Genomic DNA, 24,811 nt, shown 5'->3' with positions numbered 1-24,811 from the left:
CTTGGTCAAGAACGATGATGCATCACCCTCCAGCTAAAACCAGTCACAGCTACCCTAACATATTCTTTCTCTCCATTCATTTTAAGGAACTCAAGCAGAAGAAAAGATAATGTGAATTGTCAAATATAGGAAGAACAACTCCTTCATGATAAGCTAAGTTTTTCTATTCACATCTATGATTTTTTTATCACTTAATTGCAAGTTTGAAGTATGAAAGTATTCCATTATCCACTAGTTTGAAACAATAAACATTCATCTTTCAAGTACTTCTTTATAAATGAAGAAGAGACTGAAGAAAGTAACACTATTTCACAAGAGTAATTTTTTTTTTAATTATTATTATTATTTCATCTTATTGAAAGAACTGCATCATGAGACAAAATGGAAAAAACATTCAGGCAAACTTTTCAACAAAATAAATTTAAAACGACTGCTTTCATTTGTACATGGTACAGATAGGCAGGTGTGACTAGAAAACAGTTTAATCCCTCCAGGCTGAGGTTAGTGAGAGCAACATGAAGAGTCAAATTCTTTTTTGTGTGTGCATATGCATATACACGTTTAAAAAAAAATTTCAAGGAGTTAAATCACACATCATTATAAATACCAAAAGCTGATCATTAACTACTCATACACTTTATTCTTGTACTTAGTACCATTATCAATGGAGCCCTAACTGGGTCATAGTAACTGCTATGTTAACTGTCAACATATCAAAACTCTTACTTAGAAAAATGAACAGTGTTCTAAACTCAGAACATCCTAATTTTGCCTTTGCAGACACATCTTCCCTTCTTCAGTGACAACATTTTTTTGGGGGTGTGTGAGAATTATGTTTTGGAATAAATATTCCCAGCAAACTACTAAATGGGAACATGCCTGCTGCCAGCTGCTCAACTGGTAGCCCTGTACCACTCGCTAGTTCACGTCATTTCATTCTTCTTTATTCATTTAGTCATTACACCCCTAATAACCTTTCATGTTTCCTTTACTGGACTGGATGTTCAGGGAGTAAGCAACCCTAGAGAACAATGCAAAAGGAAGGAGATGCAACTGCACTTAACAGCTTTATTTTGGCATTTAAGAGAAGACTGAAAAGATTTTTTTTTTCCTAATATATAAATTATGCAACATAGGCCCCAATGTACTTACAAGAACAGGGCAAATGAAAGTGGGAAGAAAAGAGTCCCATATGTAGTGTTTTGTTGGGCAGCCCTTCTAAGAAGTTAGGATTTTATCCATGACAGCCCATGTGTTGAATTTGAAGAGAAAGCATGAATTACCTTTTTTTCCCAAATACCATTTTCATAATAGAAGGCTAAACTCAAAAACTGGAAGGTAATAAAGTTAAAAAACAAAACCTGAAACTAAAACAAAAAAAAAACAGCCCCTAGAGAAACACCACCCCCCCAACCTAGCAGCCATTGAATAATTTGTTGAACTTAGATGATGGAATTCTCATTACCATATTCTTAAGGTTTCCCTACTCTAAACTACAAGATATAGTACTACATTCTGAAAAATAGTATAGTCAATACTTTCAAATCAAAGGAAAACAATCAGAACAGCAAGGATGAGCATGGCTGTACCATTTAAGCAGAAATAAAGAAAAACAAACTTAAAACATAGTGTTGAAACTTCTACTAGTTAGCCTTGCTTACGTGAGTTTAAAAAAAAAAAAAAAGGAAACAAAAAATTTTCAGATTTTATACATCTTTTTTCAACCAGGTACATTTAATTGCAACCAGTAGGCACTCCACCAAAACGCAGTATTTGCAATCCCCATCTCTGTAACCGAGAGAGATTACTTTGGCCTCAGTGTTGCTATATTACAATTTTCCTGCTTCAAAACATGCAGTTCATACATTTTACAGTTTTACTGCCATAGTCGATGCATTCTGGCCCGATACACTCACAGCAGGCGTTGTGAAACCATCGGTATTTGGAAGCTCCCATGGACTCGCAAGAGATCTTGCACTGATGTATTGACATGCAGTCATCAAAATACACCACAGTACACATGTGTTCTAAACCAAAAGGGGGGAAAAATTTGGTTTAAAAGGTCTTAAAATATTTGTAAAGGTTAGTTAAAAATTAATTAAATATGCAGCTTTTGAAGTAGGATTCCAAATCATCACGACTATGAGGCAGAAGGGAAAAAAAAGGCGATAGTGAAAGCAGAGAGAAGAGGCAGAGAGCCAAGGTACAATCTATCAACTTCAAGTTTTCAGTGTCTACAACTCAACCTGTTGTGTGCTCTCCTTCTGGATTAATTTACTCATATAGTCACAGGCAAGAGTGTTTTTGGGTTCTGTCCCCCATGTTACAAGGGATACCTTCTAAAGTGTAAGGATGGGCTATGCCAAAATAACAAGCAGGCATGTGTCCTCTGAAGGTATTATCAAGACAGTTGCCAGCAGTTACTATATGCTATCATGAAAACTGCAGGTTTAGAGAAGTTACTTAAAAACCACCAAAGCCCACTTATGTAAATGTTTCCTCCTCCCCCCCAAACTCCACAATATTCTTCCAACACATTAAATCACAGAGCTAGAGAATCCTGTTTTCCTCAACTCAGAACTGCATACTTTTTTTCTTTTTAGCAACAACACCAGCTTTACGGCTAAGATTAAGAAACTCCTCCTGCCTAAGTGTTGACTTTATTCTTCTAACATCCATGCAATTACTTGAAATGCCATGAAGTTTGGTGTTGCAACCTCAAACTGGAGCTGAGGCATTCACCGCAAACTATAAACCAAACCCATCCCTCCCCAGTCTACTTCTAGTCCTCCAAGCTGACAGATTCTACCAGCTGTCTTGTGTGCCGACCGGGTGATTACACCATAACTTTGTTCATCCTCCAAAGGACCTTGATTGCATCACATTTACCCCCAGCGTAACTCAGCACATGTTGGGGAAAAGCACAACCGAAAGCTCTCTGCAAACATGAATGTCTCACACACATCAGACAAGTTTGTGAGCAGAAGACATAAAGGAGCTTTCTGGCCTATTACTACTTATCGTGAGCGGATCCAGGAGAAACACCCTGACCTACATTCCAACGTGGATTAGAAAAATGTAATCCACACATAAATAGTAAATCAAGATAGTGGTGGTTTGTTGCCTTTTTTTTTTTTAAATTATGATAGAGATATGGAGAAGGGTGAATAACTGAAGGACTCTCAGAGTAGTGTGGTTGTTAACCATAGCGTTTATTCAGTCTCTTCTCTGTTAGCAAGTCTTGGGAGGCTGAATTCCACCAGAACCTCCCCTTCAAATATTGGTGCCCCAGAGATTAGCAGCCTCAGTAGTATGCACACCTCATGGCAAGCTCTTAAGGGGAGGTTCACAGGTGAGTTGAGGCCAGCAAGGGTCTCCATCACCCTTCAAGTCATCAGAACTAGCAGTTGGTTTCCCCAGTACCAACAACAGATGATCTCTGTGGTGCCCACGCTTGTGGGCACGTAACAAGGGACAACACAACGTACAGGAGAGCACAATGTACCCAACAGCTTTTCTGTGGACGTGTCCTCCTCCTTGACAACTGGAAATCCTGCCTACCCTTTTAAGAATTATCATATGTTAAAACATGTAGGAGGGAACCCTGACCACTGTCAAACTATTTTACTACTACCTAAACAGCCGCAAGAGGATGTGCTACCAGCCCACTGAAAGCACGAGAGTATTCACTGCCTTATTCAAGCTCCGAAGTGATGTACACGTCTTGCAGACACCGTACACAGTGCAACAGGCAGTAAGGGTCTTGGGGAAGGAGTGCAGACCCATGGCTGAAGCAGTTTTCTGCTCCTAGAAAAGCTGTGCTGTGAATAAAGCTGCAGTTGTCCAAGAAATCTTGGAGTACCTGAAGTACTGCTGGGAATGTCAACAAAGTACACTGCGGCTGTAAGTCCTGTCCCGTTCTTGGCACTTCTGTTTCTATGACTCCTTATAATACAGCCTGAGGCACAGCAACCAGAGGAAGAGAGAGAGAGAACAAAAACCTCTGTCTGCAGCGTCAGTAAGGACACTTTATTCACAGAGGGGAGGAGGAATGAGAAAAAACAGAAGCATATGCTATGGTACCACATGCAAAGAGTGACGAGCCAAGTATACACCTAAAGTGCTCAGCCAAAGCTGAAAAGTGGTAGGGAGATGCAGCCCCCCCAGCCTTAAAGGCAAGAATTCACCCAGAGGCAATGCAGCAGCCCTATCTTCTTATGGAGAAGGCACAAGGACTGGGCAACATTTCACCACCTACAACAAAAAGCTCAGATTGCCAGCGTCCCAAGAAGGAGCACACCCATCCATTCCCAGGAGGCCCAGACATCCCCAGGTATCTGTCTCCCTCACTCCTCACAGGAGGTCTTCAGTGGAGGGCAGGGTGTAAGGAAGTAGAGATGAGTCTCCAAGCAGCATTCCTCATGAAATCTAAGCACCAGTGAGTGTCCCGCCAGTCACCCAGTTCAGCACTAGCATGCAAGCACAGGAACTTTACAGAAGCCTCTCTAAGACATATTCATACTCTTTGAACCCTCTTGCTTAATCCCAATTCACTCCTTTCATACCTTTTTAGTAGCTTTTTTCTCAAGTTTGACCTTAAATGCCATAGGTAGGGTCAGTCTTAGAAGGTGTCAGCTGGAGGCACAGAGCCTCTGCCTCAAAACAAGCAATCCTGGTTAATCCAGAAAGATTTCTTCCTGCAAAATCAGCTTTTGAGATGCCATCTCCACCTGACTGACCTGGCTTAAGAAGGCAAAATGACTCACAGCTCACTCTAGATAGTAGTGGAACAACTCTTTCAAGAAGCCAGAGTCCTCTCCAAAGGGCTGCCAGAAGCGCTCACTGCTATCATGTTGATCACTGCACTCCGACTTGCAACATGCAAAGGAAAGCCTACAGTAGGTGAGGAAAGCTTGTCAGGAAAGTTGTGCGCACTCTGAGGTGGGCTAGCTGCTCCCAGCATTTGCAGGCTGTCTTTACACCAGAGAATGACCAGTCCCCTCTCTGTTAGAAGACATCTGTGTTCAGCTTCATGTTAACCTCATCTGTGACAGCCTCATTTGTGTTAGTGCCAGTTCAGAAGTCCTGGAGAAGGCCAGTTCATCAGCTAATGTCTCCTGAAACTTGAAATAAACCTCTCATAGTAGAAGAGCCTGTGATTTCTAGGATGTAAAGATCAATGACGCTGACCTGAGAGACTGAAGGCATCTCTTGGGGGGAAGGAGGCTGGAGGACAAGCAGCACCAAGCCCATAACCCTAGCAAAACCAGATGATCAGACTGGAGGAACTTGTCTCATCATCCACTCTCCCAGGACGAAAATGGGAACCAAAGCCAGACCTCAACCTTATTAAAGTGGCAGTAGCCACCAATGACACTAATCTTGACTGACTGGAGAGTGGAGAAGAAAGTTTATTCCCACCTGCACACAAGCCAAGAGGATTAGGTCCTAGAGGAACAGTCCAAAAATGCTGTGAAGGGGAAAGGACAGACTGTACACAGCAGGCCAGAGGCAGCAGTAGATCTGGCTGGTTCCCAGTAGCTCTTGTAAGCAGCTGGAGGACATGTTCCTTGTATATGCTACCAAAGCATTTCTGAAGTCTCACTCACTCAGAGACTTGCCAGGTCTGAAGGAGTCAAATTGGCCAGGGTGTACTTTGTTCATCACAGAACACTCCTGGTCCCCTCGTCAGCAGCGTCTGTGTGCCCGTGTAGAGGCTGAATTACTGAAAGCAGGAGAGCTCCTTGCCTCAAGCATTAAATCTCTCTTTATAGACTGCAGAAACAGAGTTACACAGGGGAAAAAAATACATACTTACAGCCTCAGTTGGGATCCGGGAGAGTATTTAAATTATTTCACAAACCTAATTACACAGTCATCACTTGGCTCCCTCAGTGTAGATAAAAAGGATGTTACTTAGTGCAGGAACAGCTCTTTCATTTGCATTTTGCCAATTCTCACACAGTAAGGACTACAGACTAGAGGAGTGGGGAGGGAGAAAGATGCAGCAGCATTCTTTCTTTTCCAGAACACGAGTTTCTCACCTTTTCCCCTGGCAATTCATACTCAATGAAGGTTGTGTAGCAGAAATAGCAGAAACAACAATCAAGTCTAAATTCAAAACAACCAGAAGAAATAGACTTACATTTCTATCAGGATTTGCTATGATACCGTCTGTGCTGCAAGTGAGAGCTGTATTGCTGCACTACGGAGGAATTTAGCAACACAGAGAAGATAAAACAATTCAGTTCTTGTAAGTTAAGGAAAAATGGCTATCTACAAGATGAAAAAACTTTCTCAGTTAATGACAATTCCCTGTATGCCACCTTTGAAGCTAAAGGTGCTATTTAAGTTCAGTTGTCTGCTGGTCTGTTTATCAGTAGCTCTGAACGTACTTTAAAAAGGTAACTGTCCCTCCAGCAGCCATACCATTTTATGCCCATCAGAACTTATAAAAAGACACATTAAAAATAATGAAAAAAAAAAATTGTCCTAGACTACCTACAGAGGTAGATGCCATTTTACTGGATTTCTAGCTTTCCTCTCCCTGGCTGGCACTGGAGGGGAGCAGAAGCACAGCGCAGACACTGTCCCCTGTGTCACCAAGCAGCGTAAGTCAGAAGCCCTTAACTACAACAGAGATTTTGTTTCATCACTTGCCAAAAGATTATCTAGTTCCCCTCTCTCTCTCGCCAACATCCTGTCATCATTTGAAACAATTAAACTTATTTAAACATCTGAACTCACAGTTCAGAGCTCTGAGGGTATCAGCTAAAAGCGAAGCAAAAAGAATAAAGTATAAATGTAGCTCTAGATTAACAGTCATTGCAATCTCTCTGAAGCAGCAGCTCAAATGCAGAAACTACTGATACAAGGAACGACAGCAGCTCCAGCAGCGCACACGTACTTTGGCAGCTAAAACGTTAAAAGCCAATTCAGAGGAGGAAAGGGAAGACACTCATTAAGATAATAACGGGGAAGTTCAAGATCTGGCGGCTGGGCTCGCAGCAGGCTGGGGCGAGAAAGGAATGCTTTATATCCCACTGCACTCCACCTCCTCCCGGATCTACAGCCGTCCTCCTGGGGCCGGTGGCTTCACGGCACTCAGACTCAAAGCTCGTGGGTTCCCGTGGCTGATGCTGCTTCTCCTGGCACTCGCCCAGAACCACATCGAGCAAGTCTGGCACCCCGGGCCAGCTTAACAGCGATCCCTGCATGAACGCACACTGAAATTAAACTCAGAACTGTGTTAAGCGATGTGACAAGGGGTATTTGTAAGCAGAGCCTTTCCAAATTTTGGGATGCATTCCAGAAGACAGCACAGAGACTACTGTCCCCTTACCAAAATCTACCTCTCATTAGCCCCTCTCCCTTTACAGGCAGCGCAACAGGCTGCTGCCAGCACACCACGTTGGAGTGAAGCATGCAAGGAGCCACAGAAGAACCACAAAATGGAGGAGGCACGGCGCTGTAAAGAAAACATAAAGCATCTGTGTGCCTGCTCACAGGAATATTCTTTCAAATCCCAGAATGTCACAGCCTTGAAGACAACTGCTTAGCGAGCCACCATAAAGATGTCTCCATTTGCAAGATCTGCCCTTAAGCCTAGCAGCACATTCGGGAAGAAGGAAAGGGTAAAGAGATGGTCTTCAGTTTCTCCTACTGCAGGCTATGCTTGTATTTACCTCAACTGAGCACGTACACATACACACACACAGACCCACCCTCTCTTTCAGCAGCGCTTCTAACACATGCCGGCTTGTTAAACCACTGGGACTTGATTGTGGGACTGAACTTTGGATGGGCAGAAGCCATCAGGCTCCGGCAACTTCCAGGGCTCCCTCTGGGTGTCCACACTCACAACGTTCTTTAGCCCTTGACCTACTACCCCTCCACCTTTTGGTTACTGCTTCCCCAATGAACTCATAAAAAAAGTATTAAAAACAATACCATTCCCTGGCTCACACAACATCCAGCACAAGAGGAACAATTCCCCAGTTGTCCTTACTTCCACCAAAATAAACATCAACCAACCGAGGCCAGCAGCCAACTTTTCTTTCCATCTTCTTCTGTTCTCAGTGTTTGAATCATCCATGTTTTTATAAGTAAACTTTAATATGACTTCTGAAAAAGCAGAGCACTATAAAGTTATCTACATTGTGACCAAGGAAAGAGAGACTCCTCAACAGGCTTACATATTTAGACACTTAAAGTACAGGATGTTGAAAGCCATTTTCTACCTTTTCCAGTTCTTCACAGATCACTAAGATGGAGGAGGCATAGCCGATGATTACAAGAACAGCTCTGACATTTATTTCTGCTCTAAGTGTCTACTGAAGCCCGAAAACCAGTGGCATTTGGTAACTATTTCCAAATATAACTTGTTGATTTTGGACTGTCATCATTCCAGTGAAAGCCCTCTCAACCTAATCTCTAATATATTCTTAGTAAATGAAATGAAGGAGACTTTTGACTAAGAAAAAAAAAAGCAGCGTTATGTATTTGTCTGTGTTGTTAAATTCAAAACTCCTCCACGCCCTTGAGATGCAATTCAAATTCCAAGTTTAATCCAAAACTATCATTAGCCCATCCTGTTGGTATGGTAGTAAAGGACTGTCGGGAACAGCCATCTGGGCTGCAGTACCTAAGTACAGTGGAATATATTCAAGATTGTTCTACGCGTAATTTTTTTTTTCCCCAAGTATAATTTACATCTTTAAATACTGTAGTGTTTGCACACGGGGCTTTTTGTGGCTTGCCATTTAACATGGCTTTCTGCATCATTCTCATAATGGCAAGCAAGCGTTTTAATAACGTCAAAGACATATGAATGAGATGCTTTCTGACCATCTGGTTTCCCAGTTCTGGAATTAATTTATTTTTCTAACGTGCCTTAACCAAAGGAAATTAGAAGAGTTGCCATTATGGTCCCATTTAATCAACAGCAGTCCTATTCAGAAATGTAACTAGGTCAAAGGTTCACAACGGTATGGAAAAGCAGTGTGTCCATCAATTAGGGTATCTTTCATTGATAAGATAAAAGAGCCATCACAACAGCAACATATGGGGTTACGAATATTTAAAGTGTATGTTGGGAAGGAAGCAAAGCATTAATTACACTAATAAAACAAATCAGATGCTCTTTTTTTTCCTCGTTAAGCAGAAATTTCACGATGAACTGTTTATAAGATTCTTTTAAGTCTGATGTAGTGATTTGCAGGGAAAAGTATTTCAGGTTTAGCATGGAAACCAAGCAGCAGAGAGTATTTTTCTTATGCCACTGTTACCACTACCTCAAACTTCTCATCTTCCCTCCCACCTCAGCAAGCAATATCCTGAAGTCTGTCCTCTAAACTGAAGGTGAGAATATAAAAAACTTGATAAAAAATAAAAGGAACAAATACATCAGTGGAACCCACCCCCAAATTGCTTATTTTAAGATTGTCTGTCACATATCCTTCCTCAACATAAAGAGTGATCTTGCTAAACTTACTTGGGTTTATTATTAATCCTGTATTTCCTACAAACCATCCTTCTAAAGACTTCAAGTTATGTCAGCTCAGACGAAAGAAATAAACATCTGCAGGTACAATGGTTTATGGCGCGTGGCTTTCTCAAACCTCTGAGGCCATGCGCTTCAGTTGCCCAGCTCTGCACCGACACATGAGTTGGTTTCAGGTTTTGGTCTGTCCTGTCTCCTAAACTACAGGTAACTTTCAAAAAATCAAAGAACTTTATGCCAGTGCACATGAAATAATGTGAACAAATTGCCTCATGCCAGAGGAGGAACTGGAGAGATAAACTCATGTGGTTCACCATCTCCCAAGACCATCCATCTTCCGTGTTCCTCAACACTTTTGCCTCACTCCTTTTGCTACATCATGCTCAGAATTAGACTGAACTTTTCACACTTTTTTACAGGAAAAGAAGAAGTGAGCACAGACAAGCAGAGAGTATGTGCCAAGAAGGCTCCTGGAAGAGATGAGAGGAAGCGCTAGGAATTTAGACTCTACACTCTTTACCTTTGTCACTAGAGTAAGGTGCGTGGACATTGTTGCTTGGAACAGATACGTTTTGATGCTGTGGTTGGTTCACTGTTTCTAAAAAAGAAACAAGGTTCTCGTGGTGCGACAGTTCTTCTGCTACAGGGAAGGAAACGATATTCCAGTTCAGCTGAGTATCTCCTTCTGTCAGTGCCCGGAACAGTGAAGGAATTGGTTCATGCAACTCCTCTACAGTGCTCTTGGACGTTGGAGGTGTGTCACTGTAATTGCGAGGATTGCACATACCTGCAGAGGAATGAGACAGTAAGTTACACGAAACCCCCTAAACTCTTCTCCTTGAAACAGATGGGAATATTTAGAAAATGAAAATTGCAGGTTTTTGGGTTGGTTTTTTTTTTTTGCTAAGCAGAACAGAGCCCTTTCATATATATCCCACTTTTAGGTCAATAGCAGAAGTGCCACCAAATACAGCAGGACAAGCTTTCCGTAACGGCAGGTTTCAGATCTCTGCAGACTTCCACAAAACACACCTGGGACTTGTGAGATCCAAGTGAAAAGAAAAACCTCATCTGAACAGCACTTCATTTCCCTTTTTATGCTAGCGTTACAGTTTAGAGCATGAAGAGTTCAACAAAAGGTTTGTTTCCCCTGGGAAAAGAGACAAAGCCCAGTATAATCGATACTAGCACAAATCTGGAATGAAAGCTTACGACTGAACAAAGATAGTATCTTGACAAGTCCTGAGGTCCATGAAACTTTTGATCGCAATTCAAGTATTCCATCTCATCTGTTGCAGAGTGCACTAGATCTTTTTAGTTGTCTGCCAGAGATGCAAAAGATCATTATCAGGAGGGAGCAAGAGTCTGAATTACTTTACCTGCTTAGAGACAGCTGAGATGAAGCTCGTTTTACTGCTTAGTTAGAGAGGTCACTACAGGTAAAATGCTTATTTCCAGGTTACCTCTTCCTTATTTTTCAATGTCTTTTGTGGTATCTTTTTTGAAACCTTGTAATCATTTTTCTCTTTGCCACTTCCTACAAGATGTTTTTGTGAAGTGCAATGCAGGTGCCAGTTTTTCATTAACCATTTAAACACCAACATTTATTACTAGCAATGAAACTGAAGGGTATCTTTGATTTAACCCTAACATTGAAATGACCAAGATTAAAAATAAAAGTTGTATCTGCATAGGTATTTAAACTCAGAAGCCATAAAACACTACTAGAAGTCACCTGGCAAGAGACAGACAAATCCATTTTCCTCATGTACATCTGGATATCGTTTTGGGTAGTTTTACAGACACAGTTCTAGACAGCTACAGCTGCAAAGTGCACCAATCCTTAAAGCATCAAAGTGATATGTGACATAGGTGTTCAAAGCCTACCTGCCCCACACAACCAGAGAAGCATCTCCTGCCCTGCAGACACATTAGGACTCCAGCTTCAGAAATCATATTTAACTACAGCCTTATACAAAACCACGATCTTTTCCATCCAAGTAGATGGATTTCCATAACGAACAAAACAGAATGAAGTTTGTCCATGACGATCAGCATGAGATCTGGCAAATCTTAAGCAAGTGGTTAGCATTACCAGCATTTAATAATAGGAAGAACACAGGATAGCCTGGTGAGCCGAGTGTTGGGTAGGAAAAAAAACAAGCCTCTCCTCCAAACAACATCAGGTTACACTAAAAAAATAATTCCACTTACATAAATTTCCTACCTTCAACAATTATTTTCCTAGTCCTCTCAATGAGGTTTGTTTTTCACAGATGTTCCTGGACTCATTGCTTAAATAAAAAACATTTCGATCCCTGTGTTACCACCTTTTAGTAAGCACTTGGAATATTCCCCATACAATTGTAATAAAGGACGCCCACCTGAAAATTAGTTAGGAAGATATTAAACCAGGTAACAGTTTTGTACAGATACGTCAAGAGGTATATACTTTAGTTGATGTCATTGCATTAATGTTGTGAAATGGAAACCAGTGAGTCTTTCTAGAGGCCCCCTCTATCAAGTTGGATTCAGAAAATAAATTTCACTGATAGGAAGGACACACAGGAAAAAAATAACACCAAGATTGTTTATTAAATTATTGCAGAATGTGTACAAGTTTGTGTGCATATCAATGCAGTATGAAAATATTATGTCAGATGGTACCAAGAAACCATCACTTGTAGTTTAATGGGTAACTGCTCATTCCACAAAGATCCTTCCCTCTACCTATTTTTAAAGTATTTTAATTATAATTGTATTTATATATAAAAATTATTATAAAATAGTAGCTTTGGTTAAAACAAAAATAAAAAAGCAATTGGTAAGGAACAAACATGTCTACATTACTGCTTTGGAATGGATGAGAAGGTGCAGAAACGGGCTATTGAAAAGGTGGAAGCAGACAAGCCTTTAACTGAGGGACTAGAAGAACTTAACTCACAAAGCTTAGAAAAATAGAGGAAAGAGGAACTGTTACGGTTCTCCCTCCTCCAGCATCTTTCTCCCTGTCAGAGAAGGGAGAGAACACCCACACAAAACCCAGGGCATCAGCTGAGCATCAGTAAAGTTAGTGCTGGAGGGCAGGAGGTAATTCCTGACCTCAGAGCAGACATGACCTGAAAGACACAACGTATCTGCTTTTACATTACACATGATCAGCTTATGAAGAGACTTGAATATCAGCTCAAGTATCAGCAGAGAACTGTCTCCAGGAGGCTGGGTATGGTATGCACTCCTGTTTCTTCATTTGAATAAGGCTACAGCAAGGATGACCCTACACTGGGTCAGAGGAACAGGAGAAGAAGAGGAGCACTGTACCATAGAACCAATAATGTCTGAGGCACCCGCAGAACGATCAAAAGATGTTTTAATTTACTCAGTACTGGGAAACTGAACCTGAAACCTCATTAACTTCTCTCCTGGATAACACCATGGGAAAGAGCAGCAGAACAGTGAGTAATTTGCAGATTTAGAAAGAAAAAAAACTTATGTGTGGACTTCGCTTTTTTTCTTCATAATTCCAAGAGGTAGGTTCTTCCTAGAGGAGATCGGCACACTATGCCTTGCTTTCTACAGCAGATAATGGTTCTGAACTAGGGAAATAACATACTGCCCTATTCCTCACCGCTACAACTGAATGTGACAACAGTGTACTTTAGGATTACATTACAAAAAACAAGACAGTGGAAGGATAAAGGAAAGAAAAAAGGAGATAGAAATATACATTTTTTTTCCACTTTTCAAGGAGCCCAAGATCAATTAGAAAAAACAAACTCAGGACCTCTTTCTGTGTATCCTCTGCAGGGGCTGAAAAATACTTTATGCCATTGGGAAGAATCACACCACGCCACTCTACCGCTTACTGAAAGACAGTAAAGCAAAGGTAAGCCTGCCAGAACCAAGCAAAAAGCAGGATGTCAGAAAGCACATTCACATCATGACGAACAGGAGGAGCAATGGACTGCACTGAAAAGGAGCATTTTGACACTAATCATGGTCATGAACCCAGAGAAGACCCAGCCAGCCAGAGAAGCTGAGAGCAGGTACAACACTCGAGACACACCCCTTTCATGGAAGCCAGAAGGATTTTGCATGGCAGCAGGGGGAGACTTCCAGCAGCCACAGGAGGATGGAGCTTTCACTACATTTAAAACAAGAGACAGAACTAGAATACATCCTCCTTAAGCAGGGACCGCATTCACTCACAAAGGTCTGGGCACTCTGAACACTACCTGTTAGTAGCAATGCATTTCTTGTCTTACCCTCCACAAAGAGCTTTTTTTTACAAATAAAAGAATGCTGAAAACACTGGGCCATGCATATTTACTACTAGTCCCAAGGACTCCTAAGGCAACTGTGTGGTATGTGTCACAACACTTTACAGTTAGAAACCTCCATACAGCATCCAGCCCCATGAAAGCAGGTGCTGTGTAGTTCCCTCAAGATGACAATTCAAAAAGGAGTCTGTGTTTTAGAGACACAATTAATAGTCAGTTATGATGACATGAATCAAGCAAAACCTGGAGTATCGTCACAGAATCACGGAATTGTCACGAGTTGGAAGGGACCTCTAGAGATCATCTAGTCCAACTCCCCTGCTGAAGCGGGATTGCCCAGAGCACATTACTCAGGACTGCATCCAGACGGGTCTTGAGAATCTCCAGAGAAGAGGACTCCACAACCTTCCTGGGCACCCTCACCGTAAAGAAGTTTCTTCTCATATTTAAATGGAACTTCCTATGTTCCAGCCCGTTGCCCCTCGTCCTGTCTATCGCTGGAAACCACAGAAGAGAGTCCAGCTCCATCCAGCCACCCCCCACTCCATAGAGTGGACACAGTCTTCAGTTGTTTGGTTCCCCACAGTAATTTATTCAGTACCCACAGAATGAGCTGTAAGATGTTTAAAGCACAGATTCTGTCCCGATGTTTTATTTCTATTATAAGACACTGAGCTCAGCATGTGGCAGGAGGAAGCAATGTAAGAAAAAAAAAAAAGGAAAAAGAAAAAAGAAATGCAAACTTACCAACACAGTCACAGCACTCATCCCAAAGGGTGCCCAGGCAGAGCATGCACTCCTTGCAGCAGGAGCAGTTCCCTTCCCCAGGGCGGCACTGACACAGCTCCTGAAAACAACAGATACTCATTACACCACAGCAGTCCCAGATGTAAAATGCTAACGCGGGAGAGCGATTCTTCTTCAAGCCGCAACTCAAATTATGGCATTAAAAAAGCTTAGTACACTAATACAGTGAGTAAACGGTAAAATAGTTCCAGCCAAAGAACTGATCTTAGTTTACAAAAGGATCTTTTGCAAGTTTTTTGGTTTGGTTTTTTGGTTTTTTGGTTTTTGTGTTTTGTTTTTTTTGTTTTTGTTTTTGTTTTTTTTTTTTTAAAAGGTGACATTCTAAAGACAAATCTAAAGTCAGCAGAAAGAGAAAAAAAATCCTATTCATGGGAAAGGTGTGTGCCCCTCTGGGTATGCCTGAATCTACAAGTTCTTTGAGTGTTTTTCCCATCACAACAGGAAATTCAAAGAAGGATGTTTCTTTATATATAAATAGTGGGCGTACGTTATAATTTAGCTAAAAAAGGAAGGTACTATAAGCCGCATGTGCATACTCAAGATGATCTATGATGTCTATCATCACACCTATTCGTGGATTCTAAAAGGAACTTACTCAATTCAGTCACCTGATGCATTTTGTGCATCTCTGAATGCTTGTTGCACATTGCTCTCCATTTGCTATATTAGTGACCAGATTATTTTCCCCCCACCCAGGTCCAGCTGATTCATTTTTGCTATTATGAAAACAACCCCCTCTCTCTTCACCCCCAAAACCAACACCTTGGAATATTTCCAACACTTCCTGAGTCTCTAGAAAGTGAAATGGCATGCATACACATTTTTCTTTAACCGTTATTTAGCTAGAAAAATGGAAAAGTCATGGAAGTGAGAAGATAAACCCTTCGCTTCAAATTACCTAAACCCAAAGGCACTGGTTTAGCAGTCCTGCTGAAGACATACACTTGTGGAACTTGCAGCATGGAAATAACCTACATGGGTGAAAGAAATCTAAAAACCAGGTGGTCTCCTTCCCTCTAGCTCAAATCCGTGCTAGTAATTCCAGTTTGGCTGAGAGACTGCGGCTACATGATAATAACATATAAGCTTGAATAATCATGCTGTAGTGCAAAGTCAAGAAGTCACATTTGGTTGTCCTGTCTAAGAATTTGGTTTTGATGACGTTTGTCTAACTAACTATCACGTTACGCACAACTGGTGAGAAAACAAAATCCAGTTACTGGAAACACTGACCACGGGATCCTTCCCACCCACAGCTTTACTGGAAGCGCCATCAGCAAATCTCTGCTATGCACAGGACCAGGGAGAAGATGACGCCCATCCCCGCTCTTTGATCCCAAAGCAAGTGAAGCTTCAGGAAGCCGAGCTCTGAACTAAAAGTGAACAAACCCCCAGACCTGCTGCAGACGTGCTACAATGTATTAAAGCAGTATAAACTCCTGGATCTGCTATGTTTCCATTACTTCACCCTAGATCACAAATCTTCTTGAAGCCAGCAAAGAAACCAAATTCACTAACTGTTGTGTTTTCTACATAATTCTGAGAAACGCTGTTGCCTGCAGAGTTTGATGTGAACTGTTTGCCCTGCTGAGTGATCGAGACTGAACTTCTGCTCCACACGCATTTCTGCAATATGCAGTCTTAGTAAGTCTTGGATTTTTATTTACTGAGTGGAAAACCACCAAGATTTTTTACTTTTTCATCCTCAAAGTTTATTAATGTCACCTATTACTATGCTGTTTCCAAATGAAAGATGAAAAAGGGGCTCATTAATAAAATATACAATTTTTTCCACAAGAGGAGACATCACAAACTTAGAAAGATGACTTATGTGAATGACGCATTTCTAAAATATTTATCTTACCGTTTGATAAACAGATTGTGTCAGCCTTGAGAATAAAAAGCTTGAATAAAACAACTTTAAAACCAACCACGAGTAAACTATTGTTACGTTGGCCAGAGAATAGTATTAATACATATTAGCATTAAAAATATCCTATGTATTTGTTCTTTAACAGTAAAGCTGGGGAAACAACTTAATGCTTATTAAAGACATTGCAACACCAACAAGCCAGTATGTGGGAGGAGGCGATTCTCAGTAAACTATTAAATGTAGTGTATGAAGCAAAGCCAAAAAAGTCACTACATTTAAGTTGTTTCAGTTTTATAGATTGCACTGTGTGAATCTAAGAGAAGAGTATTCTCACTGAATTAAGTGTAACCTTAAATTATACATTTGCAACGTAATAAAAAAAATTCTGCTTAGCTACGATATGTATAAGCACTGGCTTGGAGTAGCATCACTAGACTACCAGTATTTTAACAACTTTATTTTTATAGGAAGGGCTTATGAGCAGTGTAATTTTTTATTTTCTATTTTCATTTTTTACTTTCTTTTACTTTTTCTTTTTAACTTTGCAAGGGAGGAGGGAAGAAAGAGCAACCTGATTAGTCTTCTGCACAGCTCTCCAGCTGCCTCCTTCTCACAGTTCAACTGTCTCTTCAGAGCAATAACTGTATATTTTTCCATATATGTGTTTGCACGTACATGATTTCCTTAACCACTCTTGAGTCCTTCTGCCTGACTCATCCACACTGGATACTGGTGCAGGATACATCTTTTTAAAAGAATGCTTACATGAGACGTGGGTGAAGCGAGGCAGAATGAGAAACGTTCCTTGTTGATAGCTGGGGGTGGTGAGGCGTCAGTGGAAGAAAATATTACTCATAAGTCAACTTGGCAACTTCCCAAGCTCAACTACTGAAGGTGCATCAGGGAATGTATTTTGCTAGGCAAGAAATAAGCCTCTCAGTCTAAAAATACAGCATTAAATAGGAAGCAGGCATGTTTGTACAATAAAGATACTTCTGCTCCAGAGAGCAAATAAAAGATTTTTACAAGGTATTTAACATCTGCATTTTTTCAAAGCTTTCTTGAAATGACAGAGACTATTTTCTCAGTGCAGTGAGAAACAGGACCTGAAGGCATTGGCAACATCCCTGCAAACTGGAAGGGGGAGTGAAAGAAAAAGAGCTAATGTTTTTTCCTAGAACAGTTTAATAACAGAAAATCTCCTGGAAGCAAACCAGCCAGAACTGTTTTGTTAACCCAACCGCGTTACGTACTACAGCTACAACATACACACTAAAAGTAATTTTTAGATGCCTAAGCCCTGAAGTTAAGGAGTGGTGTTTATTTCATACCACAGGGCTAAAAAGTCTTGGAAATCCTTTCAAGCTGACAAGTTTGTACACAAGATTAACAGCGGGCGAAGACAAAGATTAAGAGAGATGTTAATCGGAACGATACTACACCAGCCAAGGTGAATGCAGACATGTAGTGTTCGGGGGAGAAAACTCTGTATTCTCCAGAAAACAATCCCTCTTTAGAAAGATCCGAAATCCATGCCTGAGTTATAGAGCCGTTTGTTTCCTACTTACAGCAGTAGTTTAAAGAGCTGTTGCAGACGAGACAGCAAAGCTCGGCTTCCAGCACAACATGGCCATACCACCCAAGCCCGACTACCGCAGGTAGCTCTGCACCGCAGGAGCCAGCCTGGGACTCGCCTCGAACTCGTTCGCTACGAACAATTGTGGGAACGTCCCATCCTCGAGGTTTCTGCCTTCAAGGATTTCCTCCATGTCGCCAGGACACAATATACGCCTCTGCTCCACCCAGCGAGCCTAACTGGCCTTCTCATCTCCTCCACACATGGAAACATCAAAACAACCCATGCGTCCAAGTCAACAGCAGATGTCCTAGAATAAATACTGCAACGTGCACGCCACGTGCAACCAGGGCTTGGTGGCCTACCTGAAAAGCAAGGTAACACTCAGTTATTGGCGGCAATGCCCCAATCCCAGAGACACGGGAAGGAGCTACATCCAAAGCCTTCAAGAGAACTAATTTTGTGGTCCCACTCTGCCTACACTCCCAAGTCTTATCCACAATTCCTTCAACAACTACAGGAAGCCACAAAGTTTTTTTGCGAAGGCTAAGCTTATACAGAGAGATGCCTCAAGCTATTTTCTTACAGGTCTTTGCTTACAGAAAAACAAGTAGACGACTACGAGAGCACCAATGAAGCTAGAGCCTCAAGATGTAAAAGGAAAGCTAAATGCATGTGAGTTGTTGATCTCATGCTCTGTTCTGGATCTAACAAAATAAATATTTACGTAGGGACCACCCTTAAGCAGAACAACTCCTAAGGAGCTGCAGTAATGACTGTGCTGACTTCTAGCCATGCTGGCAAAAATATTTATGTTAGCCATATGCTTTTTGAGAGAGCGGGTCTTTTGTCTCATTACGTCTCTAAGACAGGCAGCCCCACTTTCTGCACGCAGATGCAGATGACAAACATTCACATTCTGTTTCCTCCCCTAGTTGTCTCCGAGTGACATTATCTTGGTTTCAAGCCACAGATTTTGCCAAACTAGAACTGTTACAAAAATAGATTAGGGGAAAATGTCATGCAATAGTCAAGAAAGCTCACTCAACACAGTATTTTATTTTTAAGTTCAGATTTCTCCAGAAGATCTTAGAGGGGGGGGGGGGGGGGGAAATACATGGATATACTCTACTTGTATACCTACCCCAGAAATAACACACACTTCACATATCAGTGCAGTGCTTCTGCCACAACAGCACTGAAGATTTAAAAACAAAACAAAAAAAAAGCCAAGAAGAAAGATGACAATTGATTTAAGCCAAAGCTTTAGGAGTCTTCGTGTCCACAATGAGACTAGTCTGACCTGATCTGTTCTTCTGTAAAGAATGAATACTGACTGGTATGTCGGGCCTGCCTGCAGGAAGAGAGCAGCCAGAGGATGAAAATGAACAGCGGCATTCCCCCATTAATTGTACACGATTCACATGGTCTGAGTTACTTTAGGGTCTCAGAGAATTGCATGTGATTTCTATTTCAGGGAAATGCTTTAAAAAGGGATTTGACATCACCTGTACAAAGTAGGAGAGAACACACTTAGAAGTAGTAAAGCAGTGCAGGGCTCTCTCTGCACGCACAGGGCTGTGTCGCTACAGAGATGCCAACGTAATCCAAGTAAAGCACAGTCGTGTGAGCCACCTCCATGCAGCGCTGAACCTCAAGCCATCTTATTCCCAGCCAAGGAAGGACTTCAGTAGCATTAGCTCCACTTCTGCTGGGCTCTAGTCTATTCAAACTAGCTCATAAAAATAAAGTTTAACTGCTGGGTGTCTCAAGCTTGACTTGATAAAAGTTGAGTGGTTACTTGGGAAGGAGATGTCTGTGCTTTCATGGATGGTGGACTCCACCAGTGGCACAGGAAAAGGAGACAATAAATCTTCCCTGTTTCCCCTTCAACTGGACCAACAGCTTTCCCCTAAATCAATACATCTGTACCACCGCACTTACTATTTAAGTGCTTTGTACATTCAACACCACAACTAGCATCTTACTTTTTAAAGGTTTCAAGCCTAGAGGTGATTTGAGAAAATGCAACAGAAGGAACATGTAAGTACGTCAGTTTGTCGTGGTGCACAATGCCCAGCAAAAACACTGGCATTGTCTTTGAAACGGTGAAAGTCAAAAGCCTCTTTCCTGCTCCTGTATTTAACAACTCCACAGACTATGGTGAGGAGAGGAGAAACAGCAATTTTATTTTTAAAGCAATGGCAGTGCAGAAGCCAGAAAGAAGACAGTTCAGCCTACAGTCAGCCTTCATTACACAGGATGATTTGTGAACCTGGCATATATTTTTCTTTGTAAACAAGACAAATTTTATATGGAACTCAACGAAATGAAGTAAACATGGAAATGCTTCATGCCACTTCTGCATCACTTTTCAGACAGTGATCATATATTTACAGTTAAACATACTAGCACATTACCAGCATATGATATTTGTGCTCTCTGCTTTTGCATTTCCAATCTACAAAGAGGGAGTAAGAAATGGCTTCTTTTAAGGAAGCTGCAATAGACCATGTGATGGCTCTGTTTTTCAATATGGAGTCGAGAGTAAGAGGTAACAGGCACATAAACTTGAACACAAGAAGTTCCATCTAAACATGAGGAGGAACTTCTTCACTTTAAGGGTGGCAGAGCACTGGGACAGGCTGCCCAGAGAGGTGGTGGAGTGTCTGTCTCTGGAGACATTCAAAACCCACCTGGACAAGTTCCTGTGCAACCTGCTCTAGGTGGACCTGCTTTGGCAGGGGGCTTGGACTAGATGATCTCCAGAGGTCCCTTGCAACCCCATATCATTCTTTAATTCCATGAGAATGGTGTTCAATACACCATCAGTAAATAAAGACTTCAGTAGATACCAGAACTGCTTGCAATTCTGCTATAAAAGGTGCTTTTGCTCTGTTGCACGCCATGCCTCTTAACTCCCACTCTAAGAAGAGGAAGCTGGTCTCAGTCTGTTCCTTTCCCCATGTGGACAGACAGACAGCGAGTCAAAAGCAGTGGCTGGATTTGAGTTTAAAATCCACTGCCTACCAGTTCAACTGGTAAGTTTTTGTTGGGTTGTTTGGGGTTTTTTTATGGTTTTAAGGTAGACCCGCATGCTATCAGAGCTCGCTCACTGCCATTAGTAGCCATAGGTCCCTCCTGATCAGTAAGCTGCTCCAAACGCACCTCAGGACTCAAAGACAAGTTAGGCCCCTACTCGTGTTAGTTCTCTCATCTGAATTTTTAGGCATCTTTTCATCAACTGTACAAACCTGATGTTATGGAGAGCATCAGGCATCAACTACAGACCCTCTGCATGGGCTGGGAGACTTAACAAAGTGGACAGATTGCAAGTTAAGGGGAACATCTCAGACAGATACGGGAACATTGCAAGCACATTTGAACTGCTGGTATTGCAGGTATCTTTAGAAAAACAACTGTTGCCCATGGAAACCTTTCTAATAAAGTATCTGTTTTAAATTGCTGCTTGCTCATAATATCACGAAAAAAGATGAAAGAGACTGAAAACTAACAGTGTGACTGGTAGTGGCTTCTAACAATAACCCAGCAATCCTAATCCTGAACTTGAAAATGTTTCCATTAAAAGAAGAAACACGCCCATATACACATGCACTTATCTATAAAACAGTCGTTAATCTGCATGTACATGTGCAGGAGACCATAATTAACTTTAAAAAAAAAAAACACTATTTAACATAAAATGCCAGTTACTTGTATCACTGGATCTTTTTAAGATGCAGCTTCAGAACTGTTTCTTAAATGCTTGAAAGCAAATAAAGGAAACACGACTCGTACCTGTATCAGGCATTTACTGACATCGCTAGCACAGAGAGCCTTATTGCAGCCTGTTGAGGACTGGATCCAGAGCAGGAACAGAAGGAGAGTGACTGTGGGCGCTGTGACGTACTGCGACCTCATATTTCCTGCAGGTGAGCGATTTTCACAAGCACTGCAACCAGCACTGAAATAAATAGCAGCAACTGAAAAGGCTATAGGGAAAAAAAAAGTTAAATCCTACTTCCCTTCCCCCTTGCAGTTCCTTCAAAAATGATTCACATTTTTGGGGTGAGGAAAGGGAAAGAAGGAAAAAAAAACAGAAGGTCAAATTGGGGTGCTTAACAACAAACCCAACCCCCTCTCTCCCAGCTAACTCGTTTATTTGAAGCTTTCTGTTATTGCACCTTTGGGTTAAAACCACAATACACTCAAGGTGAACAATCTTGAGTTTGCAACATCAAATACAATTTCGTATAAATAGTGACAACAAAAAAATGCTTCAGAAGAGAAAAACCCAGCAGTGAAGACCTAGTTCTGTAAATGCATAAAGCAGACAGATAGGTTTCATGTAGGATCTCCTCAGGCTAAAGGAACACACAGGTGTCTGGGACCAAAGCTAGACAGCAGCCTTTTTATGACAAGTGTAAGGTAAGGTGCCGTGTCAGCTTTGATGCTGGCAGACAGTTGTCTTCATACCGACAGTTAGATGTCACATAAGCTTTCAATTCAATTGCAAAGCTGTCGTTAACTTTGTTTTTCAAATTACAGCCACCAACGCTAAAAAAAAATAAAAAATAAAAAGTACCAGAGACTTTGAACAACGCAACTTTTGAGAGCTACGCGAGGGACGGCAGTCAACAGGAGACCAGCATCTGCTACTTCGAACAGGCAGAAGAACTGGGTTTGCTCAAAGCATTTCGCCTGTCTCCCGTTGTGAAAGCCCAGCATCTCGGCAGGTGGCATTTGTTACCAATGCAGCACGGTAGCGGTGTGCCAGTGGGTCTGTCCTTGCACTCAGCATCTGAACCCAGGCAAAAAGAGGACCCTATTGCGCTAGGCACCGTACCAACATATAATAAAAGGCAGCCCATGTTTGGGCAAGCTTACAGTGAGCCTGTATTGTTCTCATAAGAGGGAAAAAATGCTAATGGGGCATTGGATTTCTTTCTTTCTGTATCTAGAAATGTTTTTCTGCTTTATGAACTCAAAAAAACCCACCCCTCAATTAGCAATACCCAAACCCACACACACAAAAAAAAAGCAGAAAACCAAGCCAACATGGAAATAAGGCACGATCTGGGCATCTCAAGCCTGTGTCAGATTAATGTTTCTTACAATGGTTATTAAACAGTTCTGAATCTTTCCCTGTTGGGCACAGGATTGGGTGGGACCCCCCCGCATCACCCGGGGGGCAAGCATAGAGAATAGGGGAGCTTTCTTCTCAGAAGACGGGGGGGTGTCACCGCTTACTCTCCCTGCTACCCAGGGCGAAGAAAGTTTCCCCCTTCAACTGGAAGCGGTCCAAACCCGGACCCACCGGGTGCTGCATCCCGGCGGGCCAGGCGCAGAAGCCCAGGCAAGCACCGCGCTTTGCTCCACGGGCGATTTTTAACCCCGCACCGCATCGTTTCGACCAGGGGCCGCGCTCGGCTGTTGTACAAAAGGCTCCCGAGGAGCGGAGCCGGAGCGATGCCGTTTCCAGGAGCAGCCCAGCCCCGCTCGGATGCGAAGCCGCCCCGGGCTGACCGCGTCCCCTGCCCCTTCCCCACTCTCCCCGCATCCCTGTATTTTTCGTTTCACCGACCGCTGCTTCTCCAGACTTTTATCCGACATCTCTCCCCGCAGCACGACTCCTGCTCGCCCCCCACTCCGCTCCTACAGCCCGCCCCGGCGGCACCGGCTCCCCCCAGCCCCGGCCCATCACCGTTCTCCCTCTCGGGAAACATCCCAAAACCCCCTCCGGCCGATCAACCCGCGCTCGGCTCCCCATCCCGCTCCCCGCCGAGGCCCCCCCCACCGCTTCCCGGGAGGCCCGGGCCCCAAAGATGGCACTGCCCGGGGCCCGGTGACAGGGAGCGCACCCCCCTGCCCAAGCCGCCCGGGGCAGGCGGGGCCCCGCACGGGGAACGCCGCCGAAAGCCGCCCCTCCCGGCGGCGGGGGGCCCGGCCTCCTCCTCCGGCAGGCGGGCAGGCTGCGCCGAGCCGCACCGAAACTTTCCTTCCACAAAGAAGAAGCCGCGGCCCCGCCGCCGCCTCCGCCTCCTCCCCCGCCACCGGGTCCATCCCGCCCGCCCCACCCCGCTCACCGGACGGCGGCCGCGGGCCGGGCACCCCCCGCTCCGCCGGCGGCTCTTGCTGCTCCAGAGGCGGCGGCAGCAACCGCGCACCTCGTCCCGCTGCTCCCCCCTCGGCCGCAGGCAGCGCGGAGGCGGCGGCGCGGCCGCCCATCGCCCCGCCTCGGGGCACCGTCAGGCGCCAGGACCCTCCCCCCGCTGCCGGCAGCGCGACCCGGGACCCTCCGCCCCGGCGGGCGGCGGCTGGGGCGGGACGGGGCGGGCAGGGGGGAGGCAGGAGTTTGGGAAGTTTCGTGCTGGAGCCGGCCGAGCGGGACGGGGGAGGCTGCGAGGCGGCGGGAGGGCGCCTCTTCCGGGGGTGAAGAGCTGCACGTCCCCCTTCCCGCCCCAGTGGGAGCGGGGGAAGACGCGGGGGTGCCGTGGGGGGAAAAGCCAGCCCTTGTTGAGGGCTGGTTTCGCCGAGCGGCTGCTGCGGGGAGCGGAGGGTGGCTGGGGAAGCACCCCCGCACCGGGGGGCTGCGGGCGAGGCGGGAGAAAGGGGAAGGGCAGGTGAGGAAGGGACCCCCGGGCTTTGGGACAGCCTCGCTCGGCCTCTCACCGACGCTGCCCTGTGGGTCGTTTGTCCTCTTACGTGCCAAGCTCCAAGGGGTCAAGGTAACAGGTTCGGTCCCTAGAATAAAAGCCCAGGAGGAATCTGGC

General features: G+C 43.6%; 1 protein-coding gene across 1 annotated transcript; it reads right to left on the bottom strand.

Moving 5' to 3' along the window:
- Nucleotides 1–310: 310 nt before the first annotated feature.
- TWSG1 (twisted gastrulation BMP signaling modulator 1) lies at nt 311–24,271 on the bottom strand. Its single transcript, XM_074146692.1, has 5 exons — nt 24,125–24,271; nt 21,837–22,002; nt 14,530–14,629; nt 10,023–10,289; nt 311–2,027 (listed from the first exon to the last, which is right to left on the bottom strand). Exons 2-5 carry the CDS (start codon nt 21,957–21,959, stop codon nt 1,846–1,848), a joined length of 672 nt encoding a protein of 223 aa, XP_074002793.1. The 5' UTR covers nt 21,960–22,002; nt 24,125–24,271; the 3' UTR covers nt 311–1,845.
- Between the last annotated feature and the right edge of the window lie 540 nt (nt 24,272–24,811).

The sequence above is a fragment of the Numenius arquata genome, chromosome 4 (assembly GCF_964106895.1).
Source record: "Numenius arquata chromosome 4, bNumArq3.hap1.1, whole genome shotgun sequence".
Lineage (NCBI taxonomy): Eukaryota > Metazoa > Chordata > Aves > Charadriiformes > Scolopacidae > Numenius > Numenius arquata.
The sequence above is the reverse complement of the archived record's forward strand: the minus strand, read 5'-3'. Positions and strand labels throughout refer to the sequence as shown.

Bases quoted from the DNA above. Each gene is read 5' to 3' on its own strand.
- TWSG1 (XM_074146692.1), bottom strand. From the start codon at position 21,959: ATGAGGTCGCAGTACGTCACAGCGCCCACAGTCACTCTCCTTCTGTTC. The intron at 10,290-14,529 runs GTAAGTTTGCAT...ATTCCTCTGCAG, and splicing joins TGAGTGCTGTGACTGTGTTG to GTATGTGCAATCCTCGCAAT. The intron at 2,028-10,022 runs GTAAAGAGTGTA...CTTTTGGTTTAG, and splicing joins ACCTTACTCTAGTGACAAAG to AACACATGTGTACTGTGGTG.